This window comes from Ylistrum balloti, unplaced genomic scaffold (genome assembly GCF_031769215.1).
Source record: "Ylistrum balloti isolate Yb309-2 unplaced genomic scaffold, AGI_CSIRO_Ybal_v1 Utg370544, whole genome shotgun sequence".
NCBI classification, from domain to species: Eukaryota; Metazoa; Mollusca; class Bivalvia; order Pectinida; family Pectinidae; genus Ylistrum; species Ylistrum balloti.
Window position 1 is genome coordinate 370,504 of NW_026782345.1, and position 14,800 is coordinate 385,303.

Here is a 14,800-nt window from a genome sequence, read left to right on the forward strand (position 1 = left end):
TTTAGTTCTTAGCCTTAGGTCTAAACAATCTTCAGCAGCTTTTCTGTGTATTTTTAGTTCTTAGCCTTAGGTCTAAACAATCTTCAGCAGCTTTTCTGTGTATTTTTTATTCTTGGTCTTAGGTCTAAACAACTTCAGCAGCTTTTCTGTGTATTTTTAGTTCTTGGCCTTAGATCTAAACAACTTCAGCAGCTTTTCTGTGTATTTTTAGTTCTTAGACTTAGGTCTAAACAACTTCAGCAGCTTTTCTGTGTATTTTTAGTTCTTAGACTTAGATCTAAACAATCTTCAGCAGCTTTTCTGTGTATTTTTAGTTCTTAGCCTTAGATCTAAACAACTTCAGCAGCTTTTCTGTGTATTTTTAATTCTTGGTCTTACGTCTAAACAATCTACAGCAGCTTTTCTGTGTTTTGTAGTCTTGGCCTTAGATCTAAACAATCTTCAGCAGCTTTTCTGTGTTTTGTAGTCTTGGCCTTAGATCTAAACAATCTTCAGCAGCTTTTCTGTGTTTTGTAGTCTTGGTCTTAGGTCTAAACAACTTCAGCAGCTTTTCTGTGTATTTTTAATTCTTGGCCTTCGATCTAAACAATCTTCAGCAGCTTTTCTGCGATTTTTAATTCTTGGCCTTAGGTTTAAACAACTTCAGCAGCTTTTCTGTGTATTTTTAATTCTTGGCCTTAGGTCTAAGCATCTTCAGCAGCTTTTCTGTGTTTTTTAGTCTTGGCCTTAGGTCTAAAACAATCTTCAGCAGCTTTTCTGTGTTTTGTAGTCTTGGCCTTAGGTCTAAAACAATCTTCAGCAGCTTTTCTGTGTTTTGTAGTATTGGTCTTGGATCTAAACAAACTTCAGCAGCTTTGTCCCATGGATACTTTAAGTAGTTAAGTAGTAGAAAAACGAAAAATATTGTTTTGGGTCATTTTTCATACCAAAGTTTGTCTAGAGGTGGAGATTAAGAAGACTATTATAATTCACTTTTCAGCTTTTCCTTGTCTCTTGTATGGCATTGCAATGTAGAATCATTATAGGGATTGTTTATATATTTACCAGAGCAAACTTGCCATTTCAAAGTTGTCACCAGTTGCTGAATCCATGGGATGAAAACAGAAGAGTACAGAATAGTAAAGATGGTCAGGTATGGTGAATCAGTTTATATAGGAAAATCACATTTGTGAGCGTAATTTTATTGTCATTTTCCATTGTTTAAGAATAGGTGAGCTTATGTCATATCAAAGTTTCTACTAATCATAAACGACTAAGCCAATTTTCAAGAAATTTGGTGAGAAGCATATCCTTAAGGGAATAGAAATAAATTTTGTAGGATCTCAAGGAGTCTAAGGGATGGAGCCTTAAACGGGAAATTTAACAAATTCCTTAAAGTCCTTCTCCTTCTGTAAAAATGATTGGATTTTGTTTAATTTTGGTCTGAAGCATCCTTGGGTGAAGTTTACTCAATTCTGTATGAACAATGGATCGGACCAATTGTCCAAAGTTGGTCTGAAGAATTCTAGGATGAATGAAAGTTACTTTTGTATTTATAAATGGTAGGTCTGACCCACCTGTAGAGGAAATGGATGTAAATCTATAAAAGATGAAGTGAAGATGAAGCAGTTTCAGCTGCACTAAAAAAGTGAGCAGGTGTTATTGGCCTCATGTACATTTTTGTAATCAGTTTGTTTTATTCCTAGGAGATTGAGCCACATGTTGGAGAAGCTCTGATTAAACTGTGGGATAAATCGTGTGGACCTCAGGGGAAATCCTCCCCTTTAGTCAGTAACAAGCCTCAGTACGTAGGTAAAAAAGAAACAGCCATTTCACCAGAGAGTTTGGGTAGCTACCAGTTCATAGGAAGTGATCGCAATGATTATCATTGTCACTACAGACAGGCACAATATCAGGACCAGGGAACCTACACAGGATATCACATCAATGAAGGGTCACACAAAGATTATAAAGGTCAAAGGGGAAAATCCTCAGGGAAACCTTCAATTAATCCAGGAAATTCTTTTGACACCTACAGTGTGCACCAAAGTGGTGGGTACCAAGATGGTGGGGTAAGGCCCGGCACTGACTACGGATCATATAACTATCATCACAGGGGTCAGAGTTCAGTTCATCATCACGGAGATCACCGGAAAGGAAATCACAGCCGATCTGGGAATAGGAGATAGTTTGATTACGATTCCTGAACATGTTAATAGAACTTTATTGTGTTCTCTTTCTAAGCAGCAGTGCAGTTTAACATAGCCATATCTCTATTTTCATATATGTTTTCTCATAGGACTTGCACTGCAAGAGCCATTTGATGATATATCAGATCAACAGCATACGATGAAGTTCTCAAGATTATTCATAGTCACAAATTTACATCTGTATGAATAAAAAGCTCTATGGCCTAAGAATGTAGTGAAAGGAAAAATAAATATCAAGTTAGTTACAATCAATGACCTTGAATGTCTGATTTGTTAACAATTTGAAAAATAATGTTCTAAATATTTTCCACTGTTAGCTTTTTCCATTATATCTGCAGACTTTGAAGGTCTTAGATAAGTCGTAGAGGAGTGTTCGTGAATGACAGTTTATACACGGCAGGATTTCATATTGAATCACATCAGGTGTTTTTAAATCCCTTTCTGCCTGTGGTCCGTCCATCAGTCTGTCTTTTGCATCTTCTCAAAAACTACCTTAGGGATCTGTTTGATACATCAGTAATGTATGCCACATGGCACCATACTTGGAGCATGATTTCATGTTCACGATTGCTACCAGCCATAATTTTGATTTTGGCTTTTAAAGTTTGTTTCTGCTATTTCTCAAAACCTGAAGAGATTTTTTGTTCTATCTAGTTTAGGCAGTAGTTGAGCATGTTAACATTGTGACTCAGAATAGTTGCTCAGAATGGCTATTATCACTATTTCAGAACTGATCTTTTTGGAAACTTTTTGTTATATCTAATATTGGTCCTAGTTTTACAAGATCTGTTATGAGTAAGATCAGCATGTAATATGTCCAGTATTGGTCCTAGTTTTACAAGATCTGTTATGAGTAAGATCAGCATGTAATATGTCCAGTATTGGTCCTAGTTTTACAAGATCTGTTATGAGTAAGATCAGCATGTAATATGTCCAGTATTGGTCCTAGTTTTACAAGATCTGTTATGAGTAAGATCAGCATGTAATATGTCCAGTATTGGTCCTAGTTTTACAAGATCTGTTATGAGTAAGATCAGCATGTAATATGTCCAGTATTGGTCCTAGTTTTACAAGATCTGTTATGAGTAAGATCAGCATGTAATATGTCCAGTATTGGTCCTAGTTTTACAAGATCTGTTATGAGTAAGATCAGCATGTAATATGTCCAGTATTGGTCCTAGTTTTACAAGATCTGTTATGAGTAAGATCAGCATGTAATATGTCCAGTATTGGTCCTAGTTTTACAAGATCTGTTATGAGTAAGATCAGCATGTAATATGTCCAGTATTGGTCCTAGTTTTACAAGATCTGTTATGAGTAAGATCAGCATGTAATATGTCCAGTATTGGTCCTAGTTTTACAAGATCTGTTATGAGTAAGATCAGCATTTTAAGAAAGCTGTCGGAGGCTATGAGTCAATACTATTGATACAGTGTAACTAAGAGAAAGAAAAAAAAACAAAAATAGAACTGATTAAAATCATATGTATCTTCTGTTGAGTTGAATCATCAGTTTTGATAGTTGGCTTTACTGTATTTAAAGATATTATGAAGATATTATTTCAGAGTGCACACAAAAATGCTGCATTAAAAGAGATATTGACTTAATGCAGGAATCTATAAAAAATAAAAGTTTGTTTTGTTTGTTTGTTTGTTTTGTGACATAATTTCATGGTAATTGTTGTAAATGCATAGTGTATAAAATTATTTGATTAAAAAGTGATGCACTAGGACAATAAATTTAGTGATAAGAATGCCAAAATAATGACAAAAGTAGTGAGGCAGCTTATGATCTGTTGGTGGAGGATACACTAGTGGTAATTGTTTACTTTATAAAAACAGGATGAAAAGTTTCTTTTTAGTTTTTTAGCTCACCTGGGCAGACTGGACCAAGTGAGACTATGCCATGATGTAACTGCTGTTGTTCATCTGACATAAACTTTTTCTTTTCTTCATTACCAAACAGTCTGATATAGGGATGAAGACTGAAAAAGTTTGCGAAAAGAAATTACCATGGCACATATTCAAAGTCATAGAGATCAAATTTGTTGACCTTCAAACAAGTTCTGATTTATCAGTGGCCTGTTGTCATGATATTCAGCTAATGCATGTGCATTGATATTACTTGGATGAAGCTCTATAAGTTCTTAAAAGTTCTGATTTATCAGTGGCCTGTTGTCATGATATTCAGCTAATGCATGTGCATTGATATTACTTGGATGAAGCTCTATAAGTTCTTAAAATCAAGGTCACAAGGGTTAAATTTGTTTAAACCTAAACCTTTAAATGACTTTCTCTGCATTGAGAAGCTGAGACTTTGAATGTTAGGAAAAGTTAATGTATCTGTGAAAAGCAGGTACGTTACTATGTCCCCTTTGGTATTCTTTACACGATCGGGTGATGGCTACAGCATTAGCAAAAATTGAAATTGCTTTGTCTTTTTGGTTGAAACGTGGAATTTTACCTTCAAATGGCAATATTGTTCTGAGTGAATATCACACGTATCTGTTCAAAAAGATAAAGCGATACTAAGTATGGAAGGGAATTGCCAAGAAGGTCTCATACTCTGTTAAAGGAACTATCATACAAGTAATTTATTATCAGGGGACAGGAAATATTTAACTAGTTGTTTTCTGTATAGCTTTTTTTACTTGTGTTCATACACAGTCCTGTAAGACCATGACAAATAAAAAAGAATGTTTATTATTTTATTGAATCCATGAGTGCATCTTATCTCAAGAAAAGAAAAAAAGATAATCAAAAAATCATTTTTGTGAGTTCTTGGCTTACTGAAGGGCTAAGTGAACTTATGGCGTTCATCGTCTGTTTTTTTCTGCAAATCACTACAAGTCCTAGTCATCTGTGGAAATTTTACAAAATTTGGTCTAATGCAGAGAATAAGAAAAGCAGGACAGGACCCAATAGGAGAAATTCAGCTTACTCTTAAATCATTCTTCTTATAGCAATTGAGTCAGAATAATCCTGTGACAAGGAATCAATCTTGTATAAATGGTGGGTCTTGACCTCCCTGGAGGCAGTGAGGTGGTCCAAAAGTGAAATATTTTAAGGTATGTCTTCATCGTTGATTATGACATCAACCAGGTTACTAATTTGCACAGGTTTAAGGATTGTTATGTATGTATAAAAGTTTTAACAATCAAATCAGTGTACTGTGTTTTGTTGTAAAAGTTTTAACAATCAAATCAGTGTACTGTGTTTTGTTGTAAAAGTTTTAACAATCAAATCAGTGTACTGTGTTTTGTTGTATAAGTTTTAACAATCAAATCAGTGTTCTGTGTTTTGTTGTAAAAGTTTTAACAATCAAATCAGTGTACTGTGTTTTGTTGTAAAAGTTTTAACAATCAAATCAGTGTACTGTGTTTTGTTGTAAAAGTTTTAACAATCAAATCAGTGTACTGTGTTTTGTTGTAAAAGTTTTAACAATCAAATCAGTGTTCTGTGTTTTGTTGTAAAAGTTTTAACAATCAAATCAGTGTACTGTGTTTTGTTGTAAAAGTTTTAACAATCAAATCAGTGTACTGTGTTTTGTTGTAAAAGTTTTAACAATCGAATCAGTGTACTGTGTTTTGTTGTAAAAGTTTTAACAATCGAATCAGTGTACTGTGTTTTGTTGTAAAAGTTTTAACAATCAAATCAGTGTACTGTGTTTTGTTGTAAAAGTTTTAACAATCAAATCAGTGTACTGTGTTTTGTTGTAAAAGTTTTAACAATCAAATCAGTGTACTGTGTTTTGTTGTAAAAGTTTTAACAATCAAATCAGTGTACTGTGTTTCGTTGTAAAATCACAGTTCTAATTGACTGTACTATAAAACATATAAACAAGTATGTATGCATATTGACTCTTTCCTGTGATACATGTTATCAAGAGAGTTGTTGTATTACAGATATTTGTCCATTTTCATTAAATAGATTGGAAAAGTATTCAATAAAAATGATGCAATATATCATGATTCAGACTGCTTATTTTACCACAAATTAATGGTTCGTAAAGACTTGGTCAACAGGAAGCCATCTTTAATTTGGACAGTTTATGTTTGATTGTTGATTTGAGAAATGATATGGTTGGTAATAAGGGATACATTTAAGCTGCTGTTCACTCGACTTTTGGCTAAACATACCAAGAGCTGTCAATCTTAGTCATTGGATTGGTTGATGGTTGGCGACATAATGGTAATATGCAGTAGTCTACTCTAGATGGGGGCAGATGATACCGCGCGCCATCCCAGACAAGGTTGTTTTGTTGAAGTCTGATGTAGGCCAGTTGATGTTTGTTGTGTTTTATGTAAATGATAGATGGTTTTCTTTATTAATGGACTTAGGTTGTGAGCAAATTGCTTCACCACTCTGTAGGTGATGGAACCAATCAAGGATAAAATGAGGAGGAGAGGTATTCCCCTTTTTAGGTCATCTGAGACAAAGTCTCATGGTGACCTATTCTAACACACTTCATACGGTGTTGTGCGTCCATAAACAATTTTACACTTTCAACTTCTTTTCAAAAACCCATGATCCAATTTGAATGTAATTTTGAGGAAACCTTCCCTGGCCTAAGATGAACCAAAATTTTGAAGAATACAGTCCTCACCCCCAGGGGCCTGAGGGACGGGGCCAAAAGGGGTCAAATTGACTAAGATTTCAAATTTTTTTCTCAAGACCCAGATTTGGGAAAAACAAATACTCTTCTTGAATGGAACCATCTTAAGGTGCTTTACCAAAAATGTGAATTTCTTTACCCCAGGGTCTCACATATCCCCATGGGGAGGGGGTAAAGATTACTATATTTTATATAGGAAAACTAGATTTTTGAGCATAATTTGTTTAATTTCCATTGGAAATATTTCAGACTTGGTTAGAATTAGGAGTGAAGGATGACGGCTTGATGGTATGCCCATTTTGATCCTGACTGACCCCCAGGGGCTGATGGGCAGGGCCAAAAGTATGGAAAATGTGAGGGGCATGCTTAGAGGAGGAAAGAATTTGTGGGGCTCACAGAGTAGGAAAGAATGTTAGGGGCTCACAGAGTAGGAAAGAATGTGAGGGGCTCACAGGGTAGGAAAGAATGTGTGGGGCTCACTGAGTAGGAAAGTATGTGAGGGGCTCACAGGGTAGGAAAGAATGTGTGGGGCTCACAGGGTAGGAAAGAATGTGTGGGGCTCACAGAGTAGGAAAGAACATGAGGGGCTCACAGAGTAGGAAAGAATGTGAGGGGCTCACACAGTAGGAAAGAATGTGTTGGGCTCACAGAGTAGGAAAGATGTGTGGGGCTCACAGAGTAGGGAAGAATGTGAGGGGCTCACAGAGTAGGAAAGAATGTGTGGGGCTCACAGAGTAGAAAAAAAATGTGTGGGGCTCACAGAGTAGGAAAGAATGTGAGGGGCTCACAGAGTAGGAAAAATGTGTGGGGCTCACAGAGTAGGAAAGAATGTGAGGGGCTCACAGAGTAGGAAAAATGTGTGGGGCTCACAGAGTAGGAAAGAATGTGAGGGGCTCACAGAGTAGGAAAATGTGTGGGGCTCACAGAGTAGGAAAGAATGTGAGGGGCTCACAAGGTAGGAAAGAATGTGAGGGGCTCACAGAGTAGGAAAGAATGTGAGGGGCTCACAGAGTAGGAAAGAATGTGTTGGGCTCACAGAGTAGGAAAGAATGTGAGGGGCTCACAGAGTAGGAAAAATGTGTGGGGCTCACAGAGTAGGAAAGAATGTGTGGGGCTCACAGAGTAGGAAAAATGTGTGGGGCTCACAGAGTAGGAAAGAATGTGAGGGGCTCACAGAGTAGGAAAGAATGTGTGGGGCTCACGGAGTAGGAAAAATGTGTGGGGCTCACAGAGTAAGAAAGAATGTGTGGGGCTCACGGAGTAGGAAAAATGTGTGGGGCTCACAGAGTAGGAAAGAATGTGTGGGGCTCACAGAGTAGGAAAAATGTGTGGGGCTCACGGAGTAGGAAAAATGTGGGGGGCTCACAGAGTAGGAAAGAATGTGTGGGGCTCACAGAGTAGGAAAAATGTGTGGGGCTCACAGAATAGGAAAGAATGTGAGGGGCTCACAGAGTAGGAAAGAATGTGTTGGGCTCACAGAGTAGGAAAAATGTGTGGGGCTCACAGAGTAGGAAAGAATATGAGGGGCTCACAGAGGAGGAAAGAATGTGTGGGGCTCACAGGGTAGGAAAGTATGTGTGGGGCTCACAGAGTAGGAAAGGATGTGAGGGGCTCACAGAGTAGGAAAGTATGTGTGGGGCTGGCAGTAGGAAAGAATGTGAGGGGCTCACAGAGTAGGAAAGTATGTGTGGGGCTCACAGAGTAGGAAAGAATGTGAGGGGCTCACAATGTAGGAAAGAATGTGAGGGGCTCACAAGGTAGGAAGGAATGTGTGGGGCTCACAGAGTAGGAAAGAATGTGAGGGGCTCACAGAGTAGGAAAGAATGTGTGGGGCTCACAGAGTAGGAAAGAATGTGAGGTGCTCACAGAGTAGGAAAGAATGTGAGGGGCTCAAAGGGTAGGAAAGAATGTGAGGGGCTCACAGAGTAGGAAAAATGTGTGAGGCCCCTGATAGTTTAAGAGAGAATGTATGGGGCCCATGTACTGTAGGAAAGTATGTGCGGGACCAATCTAGAGTAGTAAAGAATATGTGGGGCTCACATAGAGTAGGGAAGGATGATTGGAGCTCATATAGCGTAGGAAAGAATTGTTTAAGAGCCTGGATTTTGTACTAAGCCTTTGTGTCTTTAAGAACCTGCTTTTGATGTTGCATTACGTGTTTGTGTCTCTAAGAGCCTGACTGTTGTACCAAGTGTATGCGTTGGTAGTAGCCCAGTGTGGATGTTGTACTAAGAGCCTTCTTTCTGATGTTGCACTAAGTGTTTGTGCCTATAAGGGCCTCAATGTTGTACTAAGTCTGTGTGTCTGTAAGAGCCTGGATGCTGTACTAAGTCTGCATGTCTGTAAGAGCCTGGATGCTTAACTAAGTGTGTGTCTAAATGAGCCTTGATGTTGTACCAAGTCTGTGTGTCTGTAAAAGCCTGGATTTTGTACTAAGTCTGCGTGTCTGTAAAAGCCTGGATGTTGTACAAAGTCTGTGTGTCTTGAATAGCCTTGATGCTGTACTAAATCTATGTGTCTAAAAGAGCTTGTATGCTGTACTGAGTCTGTATGTCTGTAAGAGCCTGGATGCTGTACTAAGTCTGTGTGTCAAAAAGAGCCTGGATACTGTACTGAGTCTGTGTGTCTGTAAAAGCCTGGATGTTGTACTGAGGCTGTGTGTTTAAAAGAGCCTGAATGCTGTACATTAACTGTGTGTCTAAAAAGAGCCTGGATACTGTACTAAGTCTGTGTGTCTTGAATAGTCTGGATATTGTACTGTGTCTGTGTGTCTGTAAGAGCCTTGATTCTGTACTGAGGCTGTGTGCCTTAAAGAGCCTGGCTGCTGTACATTATCCGTGTGTCTAAAAAGAGTCTGGATACTGTACTAAATCTGTGTGTCTTGAATAGCCTGGATATTGTACTGTGTCTGTGTGTCTGTAAGAGCCTTGATGCTTTACTAAATATGTATGTCTTAAAGAGCCTGGATGCTGTTCTGAGTCTGTGTCAAAAAGAGCCTGGATACTGTACTGAGTCTTTGTGTCTGTAAAAGCCTGGATGTTGTACTGAGGCTGTGTGTTTAAAAGAGCCTGAATGCTGTATATTATCCGTGTGTCTAAAAAGAGCCTTGATGCTGTTCTAAATCTGTGTGTCTTGAATAGCCTGGATATTGTACTGTGTTTGTGTGTCTAAAAAAGCCTGATCTTTGTACTGAGTCTGTAAAAGCCTGAATGTTGTACTGAGTCTGTGTGTCTGTAAAAGCCTGAATGTTGTACTGAGTCTGTGTGTCTGTAAAAGCCTGAATGCTGTACTAAATCTGTGTCTATAAGAGTCTGGATGCTGCACTGAGTGAGTTTGTGTTGTGTAATCAGTTTATACCAAATCGTGTGTTATCTTGATGCTGATAAGTTTGTAGTTGAACTTTGTGTGAGTCTGTGAGATGTGTGTACTGTTACTGACCTGTATTATAACTAATTGACAGGGGTGTTTCCTTACACTTGTAATTCAAGGTTTTGGAAACACACTGGAATTGTAAGAAGGTATTTAGCATATTGTGCAGGTTTGTGGTATATCAAAGATAAAATATTTATGTTCTATGTGTTACATTAAAACCATGAACACCCATTGATCTAATTGACCAAAAGGATTTCCTACCACTTGACATTTGCTATGATTGGTTTGTGTCTCCAGACAACGCTGCAACATGGTTGTAGCAAGCTGTGGTGAAATGAAATAGGATCTTTAAAATGTGAGTACACTTTCTTTCATCCTTTACCACCATCTATTAGTATTCAAAGAAAGTTTTATGTGTTAAAATATGGTGATTAAGGATGGCTTTGCATTAGTTCCCCTGGTCCACCCTCTGTATTAAATTGTTGTGTTAAACAAAACAGGAAAGAGGGTTTATGTTAAAAGTTTTTTGTAGATTTCATAGACTTAACGTAGGCATGTTTGACTCCCTTACAGTATCACAGTGAGGTGAGATCTGTACACACAGATTGTTTGTGTTGCTATATAATGTTCCTGATAAGTTTAAGAATTATATCAATATAATAACCTACTGAATACAATATTTGACCTAAATGTTTACAATATCTAAAAACTATGTCTTATTCTTTTTTCTCCAGAAATATCCATTTAATTCTTGTTGGAGTTGTCTGTTCATATTTTGATTTTTTATCATTGTAAATAGTTGTTTTCCAGATAATAGGAAATAAAAAGTAAATGTGTATTTACAAACAGATCTCCCTCAATTCACTGTCAACAGGCCTTACATGGAGATCTAATTACTTAGGTCTCCTGAGGTTTGGTAGAAACATGTTTTACTGTAGAGAACTAATTACTTAGGTCTCCTGAGGTTTGGTATAAACATGTTTTACTGTAGAGAAATTAATTACCTAGGTCTCCTGAGGTGTGTTATAAACATGTTTTACTGTAGGGAACTAATTACTTAGGTCTCCTGAGGTGTGTTATAAACATGTTTTACTGTAGAGAACTAATTACTTAGGTCTCCTGAGGTGTGTTATAAACATGTTTTACTGTAGAGAACTAATTACTTAGGTCTCCTGAGGTGTGTTATAAACATGTTTTACTGTAGAGAACTAATTACTTAGGTCTCCTGAGGTGTGTTATAAACATGTTTTACTGTAGAGAACTAATTACTTAGGTCTCCTGAGGTGTGTTATAAACATGTTTTACTGTAGAGAACTAATTACTTAGGTCTCCTGAGGTGTGTTATAAACATGTTTTACTGTAGAGAACTAATTACTTAGGTCTCCTGAGGTGTGTTATAAACATGTTTTACTGTAGAGAACTAATTACTTAGGTCTCCTGAGGTGTGTTATAAACATGTTTTACTGTAGAGAACTAATTACTTAGGTCTGCTGAGGTGTGTTATAAACATGTTTTACTGTAGAGAACTAATTACTTAGGTCTCCTGAGGTGTGTTATAAACATGTTTTACTGTAGAGAACTAATTACTTAGGTCTCCTGAGGTGTGTTATAAACATGTTTTACTGTAGAGAACTAATTACTTAGGTCTCCTGAGGTGTGTTATAAACATGTTTTACTGTAGAGAACTAATTACTTAGGTCTCCTGAGGTGTGTTATAAACATGTTTTACTGTAGAGAACTAATTACTTAGGTCTCCTGTTTTTTTGTTTTTTTTTTTTTGTGAATTTAAACTGTTGATTTGCTTGAATTAAGTACCTGGATTCTTTGAAATTTAATGCACAATTTAGATTTGTATATAGTGCTTTTCATTTACTTTGATGGTTTTAATGAGTTTTATTGTGAAATTATGAATATTATTGATAAGAACACAGTTGAGTTTGTTTTGATGATGCTCTTACACAGCTATATCACTGTATAACAGATAATGTTATCTGTAATGTACCACTTATTTACCTGTGATGTGATTTGTTTACAACACCTGATGACAAACAGGTACACTTACAGCTGTATTCTCAATTTCTTATAGTTTTTGTTTCATTATAAAAGATTTGTTTATCCTCATTGATTGTAAACATAATTATAAAATGTGTGTATAAATGTGTACTTGTTGTTCTCTGAGATTATCAGATATATGAAAACTATGAAACTCATTGAATGATTCGGCCAGAACACCTCTCCATCCAGATTTTGACATTTCTTTTTATTTCTTCAATCGCCTCTTGACTTTAGAATTATTATCACCTTAGCATCACTGACGAGTCCTAGAAGGATGAAACAGCTGTATGATGTAGCATCACTGCTGAGTCCTAGAAGGACGAAACAGCTGTGTGATGTAGCATCATTGACCAGTCCTAGAAGGACGAAACAGCTGTGTGATGTAGCATCACTGACCAGTCCTAGAAGGACGAAACAGCTGTATGATGAAGCATCACTGACGAGTCCTAGAAGGACGAAACAGCTGTATGATGTAGCATCACTGACGGGTCCTAGAAGGACGAAACAGCTGTATGATGTAGCATCACTGACGAGTCCTAGAAGGACGAAACAGCTGTATGATGTAGCATCACTGACGATTCCTAGAAGAACGAAACAGCTGTGTGATGTAGCATCACTGACCAGTCCTAGAAGGACGAAACAGCTGTATGATGAAGCATCACTGACGAGTCCTAGAAGGACGAAACAGCTGTATGATGTAGCATCACTGACGTGTCCTAGAAGGACGAAACAGCTGTGTAATGTAGCATCACTGACGGGTCCTAGAAGGACGAAACAGCTGTATGATGTAGCATCACTGACCAGTCCTAGAAGGACGAAACAACTGTATGATGTAGCATTACTGACCAGTCCTAGAAGGACGAAACAGCTGTGTGTTGTAGCATCACTGACGTGTCCTAGAAGGATGAAACAGCTGTATGATGTAGCATCACGGACGAGTCCTAGAAGTACGAAACAGCTGTATGATGTAGCATCACGGACGAGTCCTAGAAGGACGAAACAGCTGTATGATGTAGCATCACTGACCAGTCCTAGAAGGACGAAACAGCTGTGTGATGTAGCATCACTGACCAGTCCTAGAAGGACGAAACAGCTGTATGATGTAGCATCACTGACGATTCCTAGAAGGACGAAACAGCTGTGTGACGTAGCATCACTGACGAGTCCTCGAAGGACGAAACAGCTGTATGATGAAGCATCACTGACGAGTCCTAGAAGGACGAAACAGCTGTATGATGTAGCATCACTGACGGGTCCTAGAAGGACGAAACAGCTGTATGATGTAGCATCACTGACGAGTCCTAGAGGGACGAAACAGCTGTATGATGTAGCATCACTGACGATTCCTAGAAGGACGAAACAGCTGTGTGATGTAGCATCACTGACCAGTCCTAGAAGGACGAAACAACTGTATGATGAAGCATCACTGACGAGTCCTAGAAGGATGAAACAGCTGTATGATGTAGCATCACTGACGTGTCCTAGAAGGACGAAACAGCTGTATGATGTAGCATCACTGACGAGTCCTAGAAGGACGAAACAGCTGTATGATGTAGCATCACTGACAAATCCTAAAAGGACGAAACAGCTGTGTAATGTAGCATCACTGACGGGTCCTAGAAGGACGAAACAGCTGTATGATGTAGCATCACTGACGAGTCCTAGAAAGACGGAACAGCTTTGTGATTTAGCATCACTGACCAGTCCTAGAAGGACGAAACAACTGTATGATGTAGCATCACTGACCAGTCCTAGAAGGACGAAACAGCTGTGTGTTGTAGCATCACTGATGTGTCCTAGAAGGACAAAACAGCTGTAGGAACCAGTTTGCTTCATTGTTTGGGTCTATTTTTTCACTTGGTTGTTTTTTATACTAATCTTTCACCTCATTCTTTATAGTATTATTCAAATCATCATAGAATTATGGTATGGATCAATAACTTATGCATGAATCACTGCAGATGTCCATTACAACATTCCCACAAAAAGACATTGCTGGCGTGCCAGATTTACATACAAACCATATGAAGCTGTGCTTCTCTGAGCCCCTTTTTATATATAGTCATCCTGCTTTGTCCGTCGTCATGCACCATGCTTCGTGTGTAAACTTTCTTTTTAATCTAATGCATTTTTGGGAGAGAGTTAGCAATTCTTAAATCAGAATTTTGATTTTGGCCTTAGGGGTTGGGGGTGGGAACTCCAGAGGGGTAGGTGCTGAAATTAGATTTAAAATTCTTCTCCATTCTGCCTCAGTGGAATTCAACAACCTATGGTCTGATTCGTCAATTAGGGTGGGCAATTATTTCCTAAATTCAGAAATTTTATTTGCCTTTAGAGCAGGGCTTCTTTTGCTTAAAATATCATTCCTCTTTAATGCTTGAATGGATTTCAACTAAATTTGGTCTGAAACATCATTGAAAAGACCTTTACAAAGATGAAGATGTGGCAGGAGGTAAAAGTGTCCTCTTTGACAAAGTTTCATTGTAACATGGTAAGCCTGTTTGTCATGTAAGTGAAGCAGACAGAATGAGAAAGAATTTACAAATTGGACAACAAACAAGTTAACTGTG

At 37.9% G+C, this 14,800-nt stretch overlaps 1 protein-coding gene across 1 annotated transcript in view; it reads left to right on the forward strand.

Moving 5' to 3' along the window:
* The window catches only part of LOC132556095 (3'-5' RNA helicase YTHDC2-like), a 62,556-nt gene extending 56,842 nt beyond the window's left edge, over positions 1 to 5,714 (forward strand). The window contains exons 32-33 of the mRNA XM_060220483.1: positions 1,048 to 1,132; positions 1,686 to 5,714. Of these exons, the coding sequence (XP_060076466.1) occupies positions 1,048 to 1,132; positions 1,686 to 2,168 (568 nt within the window). The 3' untranslated portion in view covers positions 2,169 to 5,714. The remainder of the gene's footprint in view (positions 1 to 1,047; positions 1,133 to 1,685) is intronic.
* Positions 5,715 to 14,800: the final 9,086 nt, after the last annotated feature.